The sequence below is a fragment of the Mauremys reevesii genome, linkage group 20 (assembly GCF_016161935.1).
Source record: "Mauremys reevesii isolate NIE-2019 linkage group 20, ASM1616193v1, whole genome shotgun sequence".
Taxonomy (NCBI): domain Eukaryota; kingdom Metazoa; phylum Chordata; order Testudines; family Geoemydidae; genus Mauremys; species Mauremys reevesii.
The window spans coordinates 5,318,172-5,337,133 of NC_052642.1; the positions used below are offsets into that span (position 1 = coordinate 5,318,172).

Below are 18,962 nucleotides of genomic sequence, written 5' to 3' on the forward strand. Positions count from 1 at the left end.
CGATCTAGGTGCTGGTTTCATCTGTTTTGTTCTAAAGTTTGGGTATTTTTATAAATAAAAACTACACCGTGTCTTCTCCTTTCCGGTAAGGACAGATATTCTTCTCAGGCTGTTCTGTATCTGAACAGAAGACAAACGCTGGCAGTGTATAACTTCCTATTACCAGTATGAACTTGCTGCACTACTATAATTCAAACAAAGGAAGGCTAGTCTAAACTCTACCAAGCAGTATAAATGGTATTTTCTCCTGGGGTTTATTTTAAGACTGTTGCTGGCTAATCTGTTTTAACAATCAAAGCTATTGGTCAGCATCCAGAAACAGTTAGACCCTGTTTCATTTTAAAACTGGGTCAAATGAACTTCCGTTAAGGGTTTGTGTCACCAGGATATTCTTTTCCAGGCTGCTGGAGTCAAAGGTTAGTGAAGAGCTAATTTCTGCCCAGCGTCTCCTGGAATTCATCGATTGTAAAGCCAGAAGAGACCACTGTGACCATATAACAGAGCATATAACAGCATTTCCCTGAATTAATGTGTCTGAATGGGTTTTAGAAAAAAATATTTAGTCTTAAAGGGGCCAACAGTGGAGAATCCACCACAGCCTTGGGTAAGTTGTGCCAATGGTTAATTACCCTCACTGTAAACATTTGTGCCTCATTTCCAGTCTGAATGTGTCTGGAATCTTGCTATACTTTGGTCTGCTAGACTGAAGAGCTCCATCTCAAGTTTTGTTTCTCATGTAGGTACTTAGAGATTGATCAAGTCATCCCTTAAAAGAGAAGATTCTGCTAAACACACCAGGATCCCCATCAAGATCCAGAATATTTTCCAATCTTTTCCCATTCTCATGGCTCTTCTCTGAACCCCCTCCTGTTTTTCAACCTCCTTGAAGTGTGGACACCAGACTGTTCCAGTAGTAGTCGGTCACATCAGTGCCAGGTAGAGGTAATCTAATCTCTTGGCTGCTGTTCAGATTTCAAGGAGCGAAACTTGGGAGAAGTTGTTTGCTGGTTTTGCCATCTAAATATACTGCAGTCTATTCCATGACACTAAACTTTATGAATAGACAACTCATGTATGGCCTGGGGGTGGGACTCGGCTAGAAAATAGGGTTGCAGAGAAATAGATGGGTATTTAATGGAGGTTTGATAACTTTGAAAGTAAAAAATCATGGATTTTGGTGTCCAAGTGCCTTATTGTGAAGTTGCCACAATACTGTTGTGACAGTCCTAGTGTGTTACAAGCAAAGCTGGCGCGCAAGAGCCAAACCTGCAGCTGCTGGGTCAGGTTAAAGTGATAACATGATGTTTATGCTCCTAGTGCCATGGTGTGTGAAGCAGCAGATGCTGTTTCTCCCCTGCCCCACCTTGTATAACATGAAGCCTCCATGCTCTCCCCTCAACCTCTAGCTCCTGTAATGCAGAGCAGTGAAGGCACCATGGGGTTTCTCTATCATCGCAGGGTAATGAGGTCTTTAGCCCAGGGAAGGACACTCAGCCCCCAAGGTTTGGACTGGACTGTTTCACACTCATGGCAGCATTTAAATAAGGTTCTATAAGGAAAATTGTATTTGTTTCACTGAAGATTTTCCTAGGCCTATTATAAAGCAAATGGTGGAAGCATGTAGATGTGGTGGGATGCTAACTCCACCCAGCTCATTTTGTAATAACTTGCTTCTCAAGACATTGTCTCTAACTTAAGGACTTTTCCATTCTAGCATAAACCAGAGATCTCTGGCTTGCTGGTGTCTAGGAATGTTACTCTAATCCACAGGCGGATTTGTTGTTTCTACCTCAAGTGAGGCAGTGTTCAGAGGTTTGTCTGAAGTATAGTTCCATTGGATGTGGACTAACCAAACTGCCTCTCAAAAGGTCATCTTAGAGATGGTCTAATGCAGTGGTTCTCAAACTTTCACAGCAAGCCTCTGAGTATTTCCCCCTTATCAATTAAACACATATATATTTAACACCATTATAAATGCTGGAGGCAAAGCAGGGTTTGGGGTGGAGGCTGACAGCTCATGACCCCCCCCCATGTAATAACCTTGTGACCCTCAGAGGTCCTGACCCCCAATTTAAGAACCCCTGGTCTAATGGATCTGATAGTCAGGTGTGTGCGCATGTGCATTTCCCACTGCCACTCAGCTCTTGGGTAAATAAAGCAATTTGATAAACTTAGCCCAAGACATGTTAACCTTGCTCAGGAATTGGAACAGGAAGAAACCAGTGTGTTTCCTTACCACAGGCTTCTTGGAATCAATTTAGCCAGCCACTCAAAATTACGTCAGAAATCTGCTGGTGAGGCCTGTTGCTGTATGTTTTTATTTGAATTTCCTTGCTCATTGTAGGATGTAGTTTGACTTTGCATGTTGGTTACAAATTGCTTTGCCGCTGTTGTGGTGGCTCTTGTCAATATTTACACAGACCTGCATCAAATGTGTAACATGAGGGTGATCAGCCTTTGCCATTTTCAAGTCCTATTGACTTCAATGGTAGTTGATGGTGACTACTTTGCTATAAAGGTTAAGAATACGGTTGAGAGTTGAGTTTTCTCTTTTCCTCCTCAGACTTTTGAAGAATAGCTTCACGCTGGGTCAGGGAAACAGGAGCTTAGTGATGAATTTACATTATATTCAAGTTCTTATACTACACAGCATAGTGGTATTTTGTTTCATGCTTATCCTTATCTTTTAAACTTCAAAACCATAAGTAAATCAAACATCTCTGCCCCTCCCTCTACTGCTCCCAAAAAGAGAGACACTCAGAAAACTGAGGTAGTTGGATAAATCAAATTTTCACTTTATTATAAAATTATAAAGCAGAACTCTGTACCAAAACTAGTTGTTTAAACTAGGATTTAAAGACTATAATAGAAGCCATTTCAAGTAGAACATTAACTTTCAAAATATTTGAACAAGTGTACAATGTACATAAAGCACTTGGATACAGTTTAGTTCATATCAGTATATTCCTTTGGATTATGAACCAGTTTCCTTGGGCTCTTTTAAAGTTCCACTTTAAAAGAAATCCTATCAGTCACCCCCACAGCAAAGAATCATTTTTTGCAATGGGAAAAGGAAGGCAAATTTCAAGCGGGAGGAGTGTGTGTACATCTCATTCTTAGTCATCCCTGCAGAGTCTGATCTGCACTGGGGCCTTTCTGCTGTAGAACAGAGGCAGACATAGTAAATTTGCTCACTCAACAGGGAAAGTGTCTTCCCCACCTAAGCCCCCTCTCCTACAGTTATTGCTGACCATGGTTACTGTAGATGCATTATTTTTCACAGTGAATGTGATAGTGGGGTTCGTAAGTTTAGCCCATAGCTAGAGATTGATGTAAACAACCTCTTCCCATTCATGACTGAACAGCTCAATAGTAACTACAGCAATTACTTACATGGGAAAAATATTTAACTTAATACAATTTAGCTACTGGCATAATGGGGGTGTCAATACCCCTCTGGTTAAGAAAGTCTATGCTAGACCTTGAGCCACAGATTATAACACTCGTCAGAATGTCCAGAAGTAGCAGCTCTATTAACAGGAACTGAAGAGAAACACAGAAAGAAGGGGCAAAGGCATAGATCCCCGAGACAAGATTAGGCTCCTGTCTTTCCTCTACAGAATCACCCCCAATAAAAGTAAGGGCCCTCTCTACGGTGCAGGTGCTGCAGATCACAGGGCAGAGGTAAAGCTTCCTTTCAATATGTGAATGCTACTCTGTAAGAAAAGACCCTCCTCACACAGGCCATGCATTTCTTGCAGCAGAGGCATTACTACTGTTGTACAGCACTGTTAAATAGTTGCAAAGATTACATAAATTTGCAGTTACTTAAGATTACCAGCTGTTACAAGTGTGCATAGATACAGCAATAGAGGCTGCTTCTTTACATGCGTATCTAGTGCTGCAGAGCCTAGGAATGTCCCACTCTTACTAGAGTGGGCAAACAGAAATGTTTGTATATAGCTGCTGTGCCTGGCCCAATACCGTACCACGTATGCACGTGCGCACACTCCTTCTGAATACCCAAGCGCTTACAGGAGTAGTTCTGACATCATTATCGTAAGGCCTACAGCTATGTGTGAAACACAGTCTGAAGCAAATGCTAAGCCTTAAATGGCTCCAGTAGCCTTTTGGGATGGGATCAGACACTAGTGTAACCATGATTTAGCTGGGGGAAAAAGTATCATTTAAGGCCTAATAGGATGATTTTGAAAGTGATTATTTTTCTAGCAGTTCAGAATGGAGTATTTCCAGGATACCTTGTAAGATCACTTTGTTTAATACTCCATAGAGGGGGAAAACAACGCACTAGCTCCCCTGAGCCTTTCTAACCCACAGGTGTCAGGAACAGCTTGTGCGCCCCTGTCTACCTTGTAGAATTCTTTGGCCTAGTGAACCTATAGCCTCATCCCCATAAAAGGAAAATGGAGACGTTATCTTGTGCTCTTCAGCAAACAGTCTTTGCATATTTGGCAACGCATCAGGACTGTGGAACGGTGAATTGGTAAACAGGCGGAAAAAGGAAGGCTGGGGACTGATCACTAAATCATAAGACAAATCAGCAGACAGCAAGAAATGAGACTGAAAATACACAACCCAGCTCTAGAGATTCACAGTAGGAAAAGTCATCCTACACTTTCCTCCAAACTTCAGTCTCTCTCTCTTTGACAGCTTCATCTCTAGGCCTTAGGAGGTCATGATAAGACTACACCGCTGAGGGCTTCACCATTGAAATGTCTCCCCACTCCTTTTTAGGAACGTAGGCAGTGCTAGACCAAAATCACACTACTCCAGCCATAGTGGTTTCCACTAGTGTTCAAGCAAAGCAACGCATTGTAGGGGACTAGTGCCTCAAGGCCCCAATGTTAGGCACTGGAGGAGGTTGACTCTACAGCCAGTTCAGTTATCCAGGGATTGCTTGCGTACCTTGCAGGCGACACACCATCCCGTGGTGTTATAACAAAGAATAACCCAAGGGAGGGAGACAAACACGGTCTACACTGGGTAAGCTTCAAGCGGAGGCTCTATGCCCTAAGCGCCTTCACTGCCTCTTATCTTTCAAAGGGAAAGAATGTATCTTTAACAGTATGAAGTCCTGCTTCCTTTTCATATTAATGTGTAGCAATAGTGACTGTTTCACCATGCTCTTACAGGGCCAGGCTTAGAAAATAATTCTGGATATGAAAAAGCTAAAGGCAACAGAGGAGAAAAGTTCAGCCTGGCCTGCAAACATAAGGAACTAGAGAGAAAAATGCAGTTACACAAAAAAAAAAGTGTAGGGAGAGGGAACCAGCCCAATAAGATTTTGTTCCCTGAAAATAAAAGTATCAGCAGAGGTGTGGCCTGGAACAGAGTCAATTAAAGAGGGAAACAGAACGGGCGAATTCAGTAGCAGCAAAACAAAAGAAAACGTCATGTGCCAAAACCGCAGTCCACCTTCTTTATTACTGTGGAGGAAATAAGCCTCAGAATCGGGTGTTAGTCTTGGAAAGCCAAGTGATTATTTGTCCCCCATCAGCAGTTGATCAAGCTAGCCCAGAATGCAAGCTGTTAATGATGTCTGTGTCTGCTGCGGCCAGTGGGTTCCCGGAGTCTAGGCACTGCAGGGTTAAAGCACTGTGGTGTGAAGGGCACAGCCAGTCACATGGCTTCAATCAGAACAATTCCCCAAGTTCCTCATCTCGCCTATGAACTTCAGGTTTCTTGTGAGGTCTGACGTGCCAGTCTCTGACCTACCTGTAGAGATTTTGACCGTCTCTAACAGCAGATGAGGCTTTAAGGCAACACTGGTCTTCCTGCTGCTCACTCAGGACTTAAATACATGGACAGCTCTTATCACATACTGCCTGCAGATGGGACACTCACTCATGCGCTTTCCACACTTGGTGCAGGTGACCATGTGGCCACATTCTAACAGGACACAGTCGATGGGTGAGTCCATGCAGATTTTGCAGAGATTCTCTTCAGTGCTAGGGAGCCCAGCACTGCCTGAGGAAACTGAAGACAAAAAGGGGTTTACGAATTAGATTTAAGGAAACAACATCATGGCGTTAGGACAGGATGTTCAGTGTTATCCAATACACACATTAATAGTGGCTTCAGTGTCATATCAAATTATATATAATTATGGGAGACTAAAGTTGAGAAGCTCCATCTTTTCATAACTGGAGACTTGTAAACAGTCCTGCTCCTGCATTGATGATAATGTGGGACTATTTGCCTGATCATCTGGGGAGGAGGAGCAGAAAATTTGTGCCTAGAACAAACACTCCCCTATCTGGGCGCACAACAGCAACAACTAGTCCTGACAATCTTTGTGCTGAGATCGTTGAACAAACAAATTACTTACCATTTTGATCATCCGTGTCAGAAACTGCAATATAAAAAGAGGAGGAGAAAAGCTGCATTATGCAAGAGGACGACGGGTAGGCTAATAGACTGTCTACTTCAAGTACGGTTAATTTAAGACCTTACAAAGCAAAATGACTATCTTAAATTATTTCTGTATTTTATAGAAAAACAAATCAATTGAACTCCAATTTTGTGATTTTACACAATTTCTCTAAACGTTTTTCTCACTATATTCCGGTATGAAAGATCCCCAGAGGAGGCAAACTGAGTGACTATATGCAAAGTGCTTGTCTAAAGCACAAAGTAAACAAAATGGGGGGGAGGGTGGAAATCTTCTGGTCCTTTAGTTATAATCTTACTTTAACAATAGTAGGTGGAAAAATTTAGAGAGAGGTTTGATTTAACTTGATATTCCCCTGTAAGTGATGATCAAAAATAAATACAGCTCTAAACCTGAAAATTAAAGATTCTGTTTTTAAAACAGATTCTGCTTGCATCCGAAGAAGTGGGTATTCACCCACGAAAGCTCATGCTGCAAAACATCTGTTAGTCTATAAGGTGCCACAGGATTCTTTGCTGTTTTTAAAACGACTCTGAACAACTGGCATAGTGGGTTTCCATGTTTATCTCCTCTCAGATTCCATAACAGATAGCCTCAGTTTACAAGTAAATACATGTTTTTTTTAACTACTAGCCCTGAAACTCAACCTGAGTTCTGAGAATTAAAATGGGTTCTTTCCTTGTTGCAAGTCACCACCAGGAACAAATGATCTGCAGAGCTAACAAAGCCCTCAGTGACACCTGTATAACTCAACTATCTTCCAGTTGCCCCTCAGTAATAACCTGTGCAGACTGCTGGCCACAGGTATGCATGGATGCATCTTGTTGGAACATAACAGTTCTGGTGATGATGCACAAGAAGTAGGTGGTAGCTCAACCATCCACAGCTATGTTGGCTCTGGCAGGGCTAACAAGCAGGAAGAATGCATTTTGTCACTCAAGTCAACCACTCTCACTCTCAATACACAATGAAGCAGTCGCTTTCCTGAGTTGAACCACACTAACAAAGCTCTTATGTGGGTAAATACATGCAGTGGTAAACCATAGGCTTGGCAGGCATACTTAGATTATTGGTAAATATGGGTGAACAGGTTTCACATTATGTACAAACTGATGAAAAAATATTTTCATCAATAAGCAAAATGTACACACAAGCAAAGTAAGATAGTGCTGCTTTAGAACTGAAGAGTTTGATATAAGGATATTTACTTTGTATCTTTTGTGTGTTACCTTAACCACCTTGTCTCTCTAAGCCTGACCATAGTTTACCAGCATTCGCTCTGACACGCTCCTGCCTTGTTTATTTAATCCTTGATGCCTCCTCTCTGTTCCAACTCTCGCTTGCAAAGAGTAGAGGCAGAAACTTTTGGAGGAGCCATTTGAGATGAGTGAAGGAAGGAAGAATAAGAAGAGAAAGGAGACCATAGCCCAGGGGTCGGCAACCTTTCAGAAGTGCTGTGCCAAGTCTTCAGTTATTCACTCTCATTTAAGGTTTCGCGTGCCAGTCATACATTGTAACATTTTTAGAAGGTCTCTTTCTATAAGTCTATAATATATAACTAAACTATTGTATGTAAAGTAAATAAGGTTTTTAAAATGTTTAAAATTAAATTAAAATGCAGAGCCCCCCGGACCGGTGGCCAGGACCCGGGCACTGTGAGTGCCACTGAAAATCAGCTCACGTGCTGCCTTTGGCACACGTGCCATAGGTGGCCAACCCTGTCATAGCCCCTTCTCCCTTTGACTTGTTGCTTGCCAAAGCGGAGAGTTGAGACAGACAGTTAGCCTGGCAAAGCGATCTCGTTCCTCCACCTTACCCAGATGCTGAAGGCCTTTCTCTTTATAAAGACGGGTCACCCTCTCCATCAGCTCCCACTTCTCACAGCAGCCTTTATAGTTGACAAAGTTGCGAGCCAGGATTTCCTTCAGCTGTCGCACAGAGAGCGCATCAATGTCTCCAACACTCGTTAGGTCAGAAAGAGAGGCCCTCCGTCCCTGCACCAGGTTATCCTCCGAGTCAACAGACTGAAATGGAACAAAGACAGGCTAACATTTGACCTCACAATGTGATGACAGAACTCAAAGCAGCTTTTCTTAGGTTGACTAGCAGGAACTCATCCATGAAGGTGAATGATCTTCATCCCTCCATACTGCAATGTGAATCCTTCCAGTTATGAGGAACACAAGGGCCATCTAGGAGGGAGATAAAAGCACCTCCTCCTATTATAAAGTTACATTATAATGTCCTCCATTATAGAGGACACTTGTGTTAAAGTGACACCAGGCTCTCTGCATATATGGTCTTCCTGCCATTTTCCATGTACACAAAAGTGTCTTCTGGTGGCTGTATTCCACACTGTTATTCTGCTACTCTGTGCAGTGTCCTCAGTAGGGGCAATTCTGCACTAGCTGGGTGATGGACGAAATAATCCTTATAAGAACCCTTCCCATTTCTATTGTCTGATTTTAGGGGACACACACAGACCTGTGTCTCCTCCTCTGTTGGTGCTTCTGCTGCATTCTCAATTTCTGTCATATCGTCTTGGCTCGGAGGCACGTGGCCATTTGCCTAGAAGAGGAAATAAATCTTTCACCAGCAGTGATTCTCCCTGCATATCCAGAGGGGAAATGAATGGGCTTGAGCACAGAGCATGCACTACATACTGTGGAATTAGGGAAGTCATTACAAGACAAAACAGAGCCACGTTAGCAGAAAGTAGGTTTCCTCTACCACATCCCTGACGCTTAAACAAGTAAAACTCAATTTGAAACTTTAGTGTTGTTACATTGGCCCTTTCAGGTCCCACCTTATTATATGTTGAGCCCCGTTAGGAAACTTGATGATGTACAATATACCCCCACATGTTGTTCTCACAGGGCTTGCGAGTCGGGACTGGGAGAGACAGATGGTCCAGAGACTCAAAATGGCATTGCACAAAGCCACCTGATTATCATGATGTGAAGTCTTAACACTACTCTACAATCCTGCATTGTGAGGTGGCATCCATGTGTGATGTCATGACAGCACAATCACTAGAATATGTCAAGAATTGGTGCCGTGTTGCTCATTGAGAGCCCAGTTGATGGCGCCCTTCAAGACAGCTCAGATCAGTTACTCAATGACCATAAGGGAACAGTGCTCGTTTGGGGTATTGTGTTGCTGCGTTTGGGGTATTGTGTTGGAGATGTTAAGTGAGGGATTAGTTGCCTCTCTCCTCCAGCTCCCACACCTCAAGCTGCTCTGGAGTTTACGGCTTCCCTAGAGCTGAGCGGCCTGAGAAGCTGCAATGGGGACAGGTCAATGGCATCTGTGGAGGGAGGGCAGGAGTTCTGAGCACTGGACTGGGTGAAAGGAACAGGGCTGTAATCCCAGTTCATATCGATTCCCCATCTGTGGCTTTGGGCATGATATTTATCCTCTCCACCTCAGTTTGCCTTTTAGTAAAAATGGGGAGAACGTTCCCCTACTACTTAGGGGAGCTGTGATTAGTTAGTATCTGTAAAATGAAAAGCATTTTAAGAGCTGATATTACTGAGAATTCCCACAAGGTGAGCGGATGAAGCCAGGAGCTGAAATTTGCTGTCAAAAACTTAGAACTCATAGGTGAACACAGGTATTTCCAAACGTGAGCTAATGCGACAGTAAAAAGCCCTTCTACCTCCACACGTGAAAGATGTCCTCAAGAATCACTGCATTTTTAAACAAGATACCACGCCTCATGATACACCTATAGAGAAACTAAGAGGCGCACTTTCTGAGCCTCTGCCACTCAAAGTTCCACAGTGCACACTTTGAAACGGGAGTAGATTAAAGCACAGTAGGGAACTCCTAGTATGTGTCAGGCTAATGTGAGGTAGATTTACACCCCAGCTTGCTGTGAACTTAGTGTTTGTATAGACAAGTCCTAAGGAAACATTCCCCCGCAGTCAGTAGAAAGCAAGGCAATATAAATAATCAGATGACTGATTTCCTCTGACAGAATTCAGCTGGACAGTTTCTGGCAGTCTCTGTGCCAGGGCTAATAACTTTTGGCCTCAGTCAAAGCATTTCTGCAGACCTAAATCAGTAGATGATCAGGCTCCAGGAGCCCCCCTCAGCCATCCTCCTCCTCCACTGTTTCAACTCCAATATCACTTTGAAATTTTGGATGCTTTCTGGCACAAGAAATAAGGAAATACAGAATGAGGGTATAACATTTTAACAGCTGCCTGTAGTTGTCAGTATGATATCAACATTCTAGCTAGAAAATGAAGTAAAATACGCTTTAGCATCACTATAGATATTAAATATCCATATGACTTATTAGTCACAGGGGTATCCAGTGCTGGTGTAAGGGTGGAACACAAAGCAATGATCAGACTGCCTTAAAACAGCGACTGAAGTATCCAATATATCCAAACTGATCCAAAAATAAGGTTGAATGTCCAAAGATTAATATTAAATTCCATTAATGCAGGAAGGACAAATGCCACAACTGACAAACAGCAACAATGAAACCCACAAGTTAGAATGAATTATTTTAGTTTCTGAATCGTTCTACAGCAAAATGCCTGAGGTCCTTACTCAAACACTGCAGTCAATGGGTGTTTTCCTAAGCAAGGACCCCAGGATTTGACCCCCTGAATTTAGCTTTGTTATGAACATGGGGACAGCCGTGCGTAATATGCAGCTGAAGCACTGTCATTTGTGGTAAATAGAAGCCCTGCATGCTCGTGGCACTGATCTTTAATAAAGGAAGATATGTAGTGAATTTTGATGGGGAAAACACAAGGAGCGCCTCAATAATTAATCTGACAACAAGAGGGAAGAAGTACACGAAAGGTGCTTCTAACTGGACACTGGTGTACCTGTTGATGTTCCTGAGTTACTGGACTCAAGCTGGAGTCTGCAGACATTGGAGAGGCATCATGTGAGGTAGAAGATGCTGTGCTAGTCTGTGGCAGAACAACGTTGCTCTGCTGTCCAGATGTGCCAGAGTTTAATGGCGGGATTCGTATTCTATCCTCCTGGGTGATTACAGGCTGCTGCCCAAGAATCAGAATCACCAGGTCTTCCTTTTCACGGCACAACTCTGTGGAAACCTCGTGGAGTGCCAGATAGTCGCGGAGATCCTTCACCTTCATCTTTATCAACTCCTCCCGCTGAAAGGCTGTGGCTTGGAACCGCTGACAGAGATGGCAGAGAAGGGGACTGCTTTCAGGCTGGCTTGAACAGGAAGTGCAGAAATTCTTTTTACAGTCAAAGCAGATGTGCTGCTCAAAGAGAAGAGGGGGAGAGAAAAGACACCAAGCCACAAGTGATTACAGAAGAACAGTATTGGGGTTAACACAACATGCAAGCTGGAGATAATATAAATTGAAGCCCATGTCCTAGATCAGTGGTTTTCAAACTGCAGGTCGTGACCCCGTACTGGGTTGCGGAATGTACGGCACTACGTCCCGGCAGCTCTGGTCAGTACCACCGACCAGGCCGTTAAAAGGCCCCTCGGTGGTGCTGCCCAGCTAAGGCAGGCTAGTCCCTACCTGTTCCGACTGTGCACTACGCCTTGGAAGCGGCCAGCAGCAGGTCTGGCTCCTAGGTGGGGGGGCCACGGGGCTCTGTGCACTGCCCCCGCCCTGAGCACCAGCTCCACACTCCCAATGGCCAGAAACCGGCCAATGGGAGCGGGGGGGGGGGGGGCAGTGCCTGCAGGCAACAGCTGCACAGAGCTGCTTGCGTGCCTCTGCCTAGGAGCCGGATCTGCTGCTGGCCAGTTCCAGGGCGCAGCATGGTCCGTGGTGGCAGGAAGCCTGCCTTAGCACCCCTGCTGCGCCGCTGAGTGGGAACTGCCCGAGGTAAGCCCGCGTCCCAATCCCCTGCCCCAGCCCTGAGCCTCCCCAAGCCTGGAGCCCCCTCCTGCACCCCAAACCCTTCATCCCCAGCTCCGTTGGGTCGCGGGCATCAGTTTTCTTCAATTGGGTCACCAGAAAAAAAAATTGAAAACCACTTTCCTAGATAAATCAAACCTTATTTATGAAAGATATGACAAGCACACAATGTGTGCTGTTGACTGAAAGAAAATTAACAAAGAAGCATTTCTGACATGTGGCTGGATTCAATACACAGTTCTTATAAAATAAATTAGATAAATTCTGTTACACAAATCACAAAAATGTTTTTAAACAATAATGAATTCCACCAACATTGCAACGGTTTTCAATGGTTTATTCTGAACCCATCTGCCCAGGTAAATCACAGATGGAATGCAACAGATCTATCTATCCTATAAGGTAACAGACCTTCCAAAGTAAATCAGATCTGTGTGCTGGTTTAAAATTTTAAACAGGTAGCATGCATAAATTATCTGCTGGGGGAGGCCTCTGCCACGAAAAAAAACAAAACAAGTTTTACAACAATGGCCAGTTTTTTCAAAATACTGTAATTCAGCTTCTATTTAGGCATCAAAATAAGTAGCCGGGTTTTCAAAGAAGCCCAGCACACTGGCAACAAGGTAAGTGCTTGAGAACCTGGCCTTTAATGTCACAATGACAGCGGCTGGGTGCTCAGCATTTTGGAAAATCTGAGCTCTTCTGAGAGCCCGGCGGCTTCGAGCATCAAAATTAATTTTAATGTTTAAGTTCTATTGGTTCATAGCTAAGTTTTTCTACTACCCTCATCACCCTGGGCATAGGGGCTTGATTTTCAGAGGTTCTGAATACTTGCCGCTCTTGCTGACAGCTGGAACTCTGTTGTTCAGCATTTCTGAAAGTCAGGTGAGAGTATTTACAATAGGATCATAATTAGGACAGTCACTTGAGTCCTTCCTCTCTCCTGCCTTTTTAAATGGATTCAGTGCTAGTAAAAGGTGCCAGGTCAGTGGATGGATTCAGTGCTAGTAAAAGGTGCCAGCTCAACCATACTTGGGACACATCCCCTCTCTACAAAATAGGTACAGCATACACAGTAATGTACAAACTTTCGGTCCCCTCCTAAGACTGGCGGTTTGCCTCAACCTCTAGAGTGTCTGGGGTGTGACTCAGCAAGCTGATTCAGTGCTTTGCCCTTCTCTTGAGACTGCCAGTTATGAAGGAGATTTTTTGTGTCAAGATCAATTATCCATTGGCGGTTGGACTGAGACCAAACTTTGGTGGCCTATGCAACAGATCAGCCATTAGATCTTTTTCTATCACAACGAACCTGAACTGGATTTGTATTCTATTACTAATCCCCCTGATTCCCACATCCATTTAGTCACTGGCTTTTTTCCTTTAGAATTCACCATAAATTTGCACTCCCATCCAGGCTCTTTAGAGTTATGCAATAAGACTAAGATTTTGTCACATCACAGACAGGTCACGGGAAATAAAGAAAAATTCATGGAAGCCGTTACCTGTCCGTGACTTTTACTAAAACTATCTGTGACAAAATGGGGATCTGCGGGTTCCCATACAGCCTGCAGTGGGGAAGCTGCACGTGTGGCTACGCACTCCAGGGTCCCCCAACTACCAACAGCTCCAAGCGCCCATGGCGGTCAAGAGCTACTGGGTTCCCCCACCGCCTGTGGCAGCTGCAAGCTGCCCCTGCCACCCTGCTCCGGGATCCTATAGTGGCTGCGAGCTGCGGGTTGCCCCCGCCGCCCACAGCTCCAGGGGTGCCCGCCATGGCCAGGGGCTTGAGGCTTCCACCCCTGCCTGCGGTGGCCAGAAGCTGCAGGGTTCCTCGCTGCCCATGGGGGCCGGGAGCTGCAGGGCTCCCTGCTGCCTGCCAGGGTCAGGAGCTGTGGGGTTCCCTTACCACTTGTGGCGGCTTGGAGCTCCAGGGACCCTGCCACTTACCCCGCAGCTCCCTGCCCCTCACAGGCAATGCAGGACCCTGCAGCTCCCAAGTGCTGCAGGCTGAAATCATGGAGGTCACTGGAAGTCACGGATTCCGGGGCTTCCACGCCCTGCATGACTAAATTGTAGCCTTAGCAATAAGGAATCGGAACTTGGACTTGAAAGCAAGAGATAGAAACTCTTGAACCAAAGACAAAACTCTTTTTTGTTTTATGAATTACTTATTGTGAATGAGAAAATCTTCAATTCCACTGTGCGTAAAGTTCAAAGAAAGCAGATTTACAAATTCACACTACTGAGTCAGCTGTTCTAGAACTTGAATTCAGGGTGTGGGTTTTGAGCTTGATTTGTTCAGATGTTTTCCTCTCGTGGATAATGCCTTGAGAGGTATGACTACTACACTCACTGACATAAGCTCCCTCTCAACCTAGATCACTGCTCCCCCATTTTACCCTACTGAAGGGTAAATATCCAGCTGAATCCCTGGCCAGTGACATCTGTGGGACTTCTGCCGATGTTCTAGAACTTCATAAAAAGACCTGTTAATGGGGCTCGATGGAAAGATGCACAACCTCCTCCCATAAATATTTCTAGATCAGAATCATCTCCACCCCTTTATACCTATCCTGAGGTTATCACATAATCAGTACAGATTGTAAATCGCGTCTCAAGATTCTTATTCACCAAAGCACACAATCTGTCTCAGGAGACTATCGCTCCTATGCAGGACAAAAGTAATTCAAGTCCATTAACTACAAGATGAGTTACTGGCAGGAAGGTCTGTCTCTGCACACTGTCCAGCTTCACGAGTTTCCCCCCCCCACACACACACACACACTTGTTAATATAAAATATTACTGCTTGTTTGATTTGTTGGACACTGGATTCCTGAAGGGATCTAGTCAATGTAACGTTGTTCAGTGCAAAGATGGGGAGTGCTGTTCTGTGCACCGTCTAGACTAGTGGAGCAAACAATCCCTATCCTATTTTAACAACCTACAGTGTGTGCGCTCATCACAGGGGCATCTGGATACGTTACACAAATATTAATGGAGAACGTCTAATCTGGCCAATACTTTCCCTCTTCCAGTTAGCCATCAGAGAAGATGAGAGAGGAAATAATGCTTTAGTTTAGAAGCATCTGGTAGCCATATCTGAAAAGCTGAGTTTTTCACCATACTCTAAAACCTGGCAGACTGGCTCTGAAGGAACACTAGCGGGACCTCATTCCACAGCTGAGGGCCCTTTGCCTAGAATGTCCCTGCATTTAACACTCCAGAGCGCAGAGGTGTTCAGATACCTCAGTGACATAGTACAAGAAAGACATCATCTAATTGATCTCTGCAAGGGACCAGCAGCAATAACACTGTCCCAGTTCAGAGCAACTGAACCTGTATTCCCCCTCCATGGTTCCTCAAGCACACCTGCTCTAGGCTCCCAGTTCCTCAGTCATCACCTCTCTTGAGAGACATGAGTGTCCACCCTCCCTCCCAACCAGGGTTTTTCAGGACCGCACAGTTACCTACCTACACTGAGTTCCCCCAGCAAATCAGACTGCCTACAACAGGCCAGTGTGCTTCGCTTTCTCTCTGAAGACTATGAGCTGTATTTGACAACAGTTACAAGTTATCACACAGCTTTTTCTAAGCAAGTGTGTTTATTTTTAAGGTGAAAGCATTAGAGAAAATATATTGAAAATAATAAAATAACCTATACGCATCCTAAAAGCTTAGCAGAGATCAGCCCTCAACTCCAACAAGGTCTCTGGTAGGAGTCAGTCCTTCAAACCCCACAAAGGGTTTATTCCAGTGATTACAAGTTCATAACAGCCAGTTCAGAACCAGAACAACCGGTCTTGCCTTTATACAGCTTGCGCCTTTGATCTCGGCCTCACGATCAGCAGATAAAGGCCCACTCCTCAGGGCGTAGCTTCAAAAGGCTGTGGTTTTGCATAACTAGATGCGGAGAATTTGCATTCACCTCTCTGTAGATACTTCCCAGGAAATTCATTTCACATTTATTGCCCCAAAAGTCCATTCTTGTCTGACATATATTGTTTAGTATACTCCTTTGATCATCCCGGCCTTCCATCACATCTCCCTAGAGAAGGGACATATAGTCCCAGCCCAGAATAATACATAACCTTTGCATTTAATACAATGGACTCCAAATATACTTAAATGTAATTCAATATGTTTTTTTCAAGGCTATTGCAGGGAATTGCCATATCTGGCAATTGTGAAAGGTTCAGTTTGCACTAACAACTAGGGTTCCAGAGATGATAGAATTTCTCTTCAATTCGCTTGGCTCATTTTGTTTGCGATAAAAGTGAGTCAATGCCAACATTCAAGCTTTAACTAGAGCTATGGTTTTATATCTTACACCTGAGCTTGCCTGGAGCTTTTTCAGTAAGTATGCTTCAGAGAAAATGGTCTTCCTGAAAATGTCAGCCAATGTCTGAGACACTTTAAATCTTTGTTAGGGGGCGGAAGAGGAGGAGGCAAGGAGAACTTGACCTTGTCCCAAAATATGCCTGGCATACCTTGCTAACAGCAGGGAAAAAAATCAGCAAAGCCTGACTTAAATTAATGATTATCCTGTGAAAACAGGAAGCCAGGATCAGAAGTTAGCTTGGAGAATAGGGAAAACAAGATTGTTTTCACTACCAAGAACAATTTAACGTCCTTTAAAGATGCTTCAGTGATTATCTAATAAGATGCCTTTATATACAAAGAAATTTCCATACTTACTTTATTGCAAATGTCTTCACTGTTCTCTGCCCTGATCCTTTTAACAAGTATCTGAGTTTTCCAATGTATTAGGACTGATTTTTATATATATATATAGAGAGAGAGAGAAAGGGGTTGAATACCCTGAAAAAATGTATTTCTTTAGAGGTCAACGTTCTGTTGAATCTCACTTTTAACAAACTCATTCATTTGTGTGGCCTCCAATTTGAAAGGATTTCACTTTCATATTCATTTTGTTTTATATACAAGTGGCTTGATTTAAATATTAACTGGGTATCCCAGTTCAAAGTAACTGCTTCAGCCATCCTAGGATAGGATACGATACAGAGTTTTCTGTGATCCTGTTGCAGTGGAAACATTCTAACATGTCCTTTAATTGGTTTGAGCATTGGCCTGCTAAACCCAGGGTTGTGAGTTCAAACCTTGAGGGGGCCATTTAGGGATCTGGGGTAAAAAAATAAAAATAAAGAAATAAATAAATCTGTCAGGGACAGTACTTGGTCCTGCTAGTGAAGGCAGGGGACTGGACTCAGTGATCTTTCAAGGTCCCAGTTCTATGAGATAGGCATATCTCCATCTTTCCCTGATGGTGGCCTAAAGCGGTACCACCTTAAACTGTATAACATTAAATGACGTGTTGGTAAACAAACAAGTAAAATATAATCTTCACAACACTACATACACTTGTTGGTTTTATTTAGAAGCACAAATCTGAGTAAATTATGGAGCAAGTGGGTAGTCCGAAGTCTTGCTGTACAGAATAAGTAACTCAAGTAGTGTCAAGTATCAAAGGGGTAGCCGTGTTAGTCTGGATCTGTAAAAGCAGCAAAGAGTCCTGTGGCACTTTATAGGCTAACAGACGTATTGGAGCATGAGCTTTCGTGGGTGAATACCCACTTCGTCGGATGCAAGTTGTGTGAATCAATGAACAATTCTACCTTCAGTGAACTTGACACCGACTCTATGGGATGCTATTGATGACTTAATAGGCCATCACTTTGAGGGTGGATTCTATTAAAATACACATTTAAAAAAATCAGGGTTCCTTTCTTTGGGTATTAGATTTTTGCAAAGAGATAAAGTCTTTGTCATTACCAATAATGTACCACCCTCGGGACTATGGCTGCCTCTATCTCGTTCATATCTTTCACTGTACTGACAAAAATCACCTATTCCTCACCTTTTATTCCTTGTTGTGGAAAAGAGTCAAAGTTTGATTCTGAATAATTCTTTTGCCATGTATTCTGTAGAGAGAGAGAGGCTCTCTTACAGGGGACAATATTTAGAGCAGGGGTAGGCAACCTGCGGCATGCAAGCTGCATTCACACTGCCCGGGTCCTGGCCACTGGTCCGGGGGGCTCTGCATTTTAATTTAATTTTAAATGAAGTTTCTTAAACATTTTAAAAACCTTATTTACTTTACATACAACAATAGTTTAGTTATATATTACAGACTTATAGAAAGAGACCTTCTAAAAACGTTAAAATGTATTACTGGCATGCGAAACCTTAAATTAGAGTGAATAAATGAAGACTTGGCACACCACTTCCGAAAGGTTGCTGACCCCTGATTTAGAGCAGTGGTTCTCAAACTTTTGTACTGGTGACTCCTTTCACATAGCAAGCCTCTGAGTGCAACCCCCTTATAAATGTTGGAAGCATAGCGGGGTTTGGGGTGGAGGCTGACAGCTCACGACCCCCCCCAGGTAATAACCTTGCAACCCCCTGAGGGGTCCCAACCCCCAGTTTGAGAACCCCTGATTTAGAGGATGCCTAGTGCAGTGGTATATACTACAATACACAGATAAACTGCCTACTTTCAGAACAGAGTTCTGAGTACAAATGTGCCTGAACCCTGCTTAGGAAAAAAAAAAACATTTCCAAAATTTTAATCCTTAGACTAGTTTCTTAAGCTAGGCAAGATTCTCACAATACAAAAAACAGACATATCCATGTCTACGGGCAGACAGGTAAAACAGCTTTATC

General features: G+C 43.6%; 1 protein-coding gene across 4 annotated transcripts in view; it reads right to left on the reverse strand.

Annotated features, from left to right (window-relative positions):
- Nucleotides 1-3,894: 3,894 nt before the first annotated feature.
- Nucleotides 3,895-18,962, reverse strand: part of RAD51D (RAD51 paralog D) — a 60,531-nt gene continuing 45,463 nt past the window's right edge. For all 4 annotated transcript variants that reach the window (XM_039507288.1, XM_039507289.1, XM_039507291.1 and 1 more), the window contains 5 exons: nt 11,260-11,664; nt 8,897-8,980; nt 8,229-8,436; nt 6,350-6,373; nt 3,895-5,997 (listed from right to left, as the gene is read on the reverse strand). In XM_039507288.1, the coding sequence (XP_039363222.1) occupies nt 5,807-5,997; nt 6,350-6,373; nt 8,229-8,436; nt 8,897-8,980; nt 11,260-11,664 (912 nt within the window). In that variant the 3' untranslated portion in view covers nt 3,895-5,806. The remainder of the gene's footprint in view (nt 5,998-6,349; nt 6,374-8,228; nt 8,437-8,896; nt 8,981-11,259; nt 11,665-18,962) is intronic.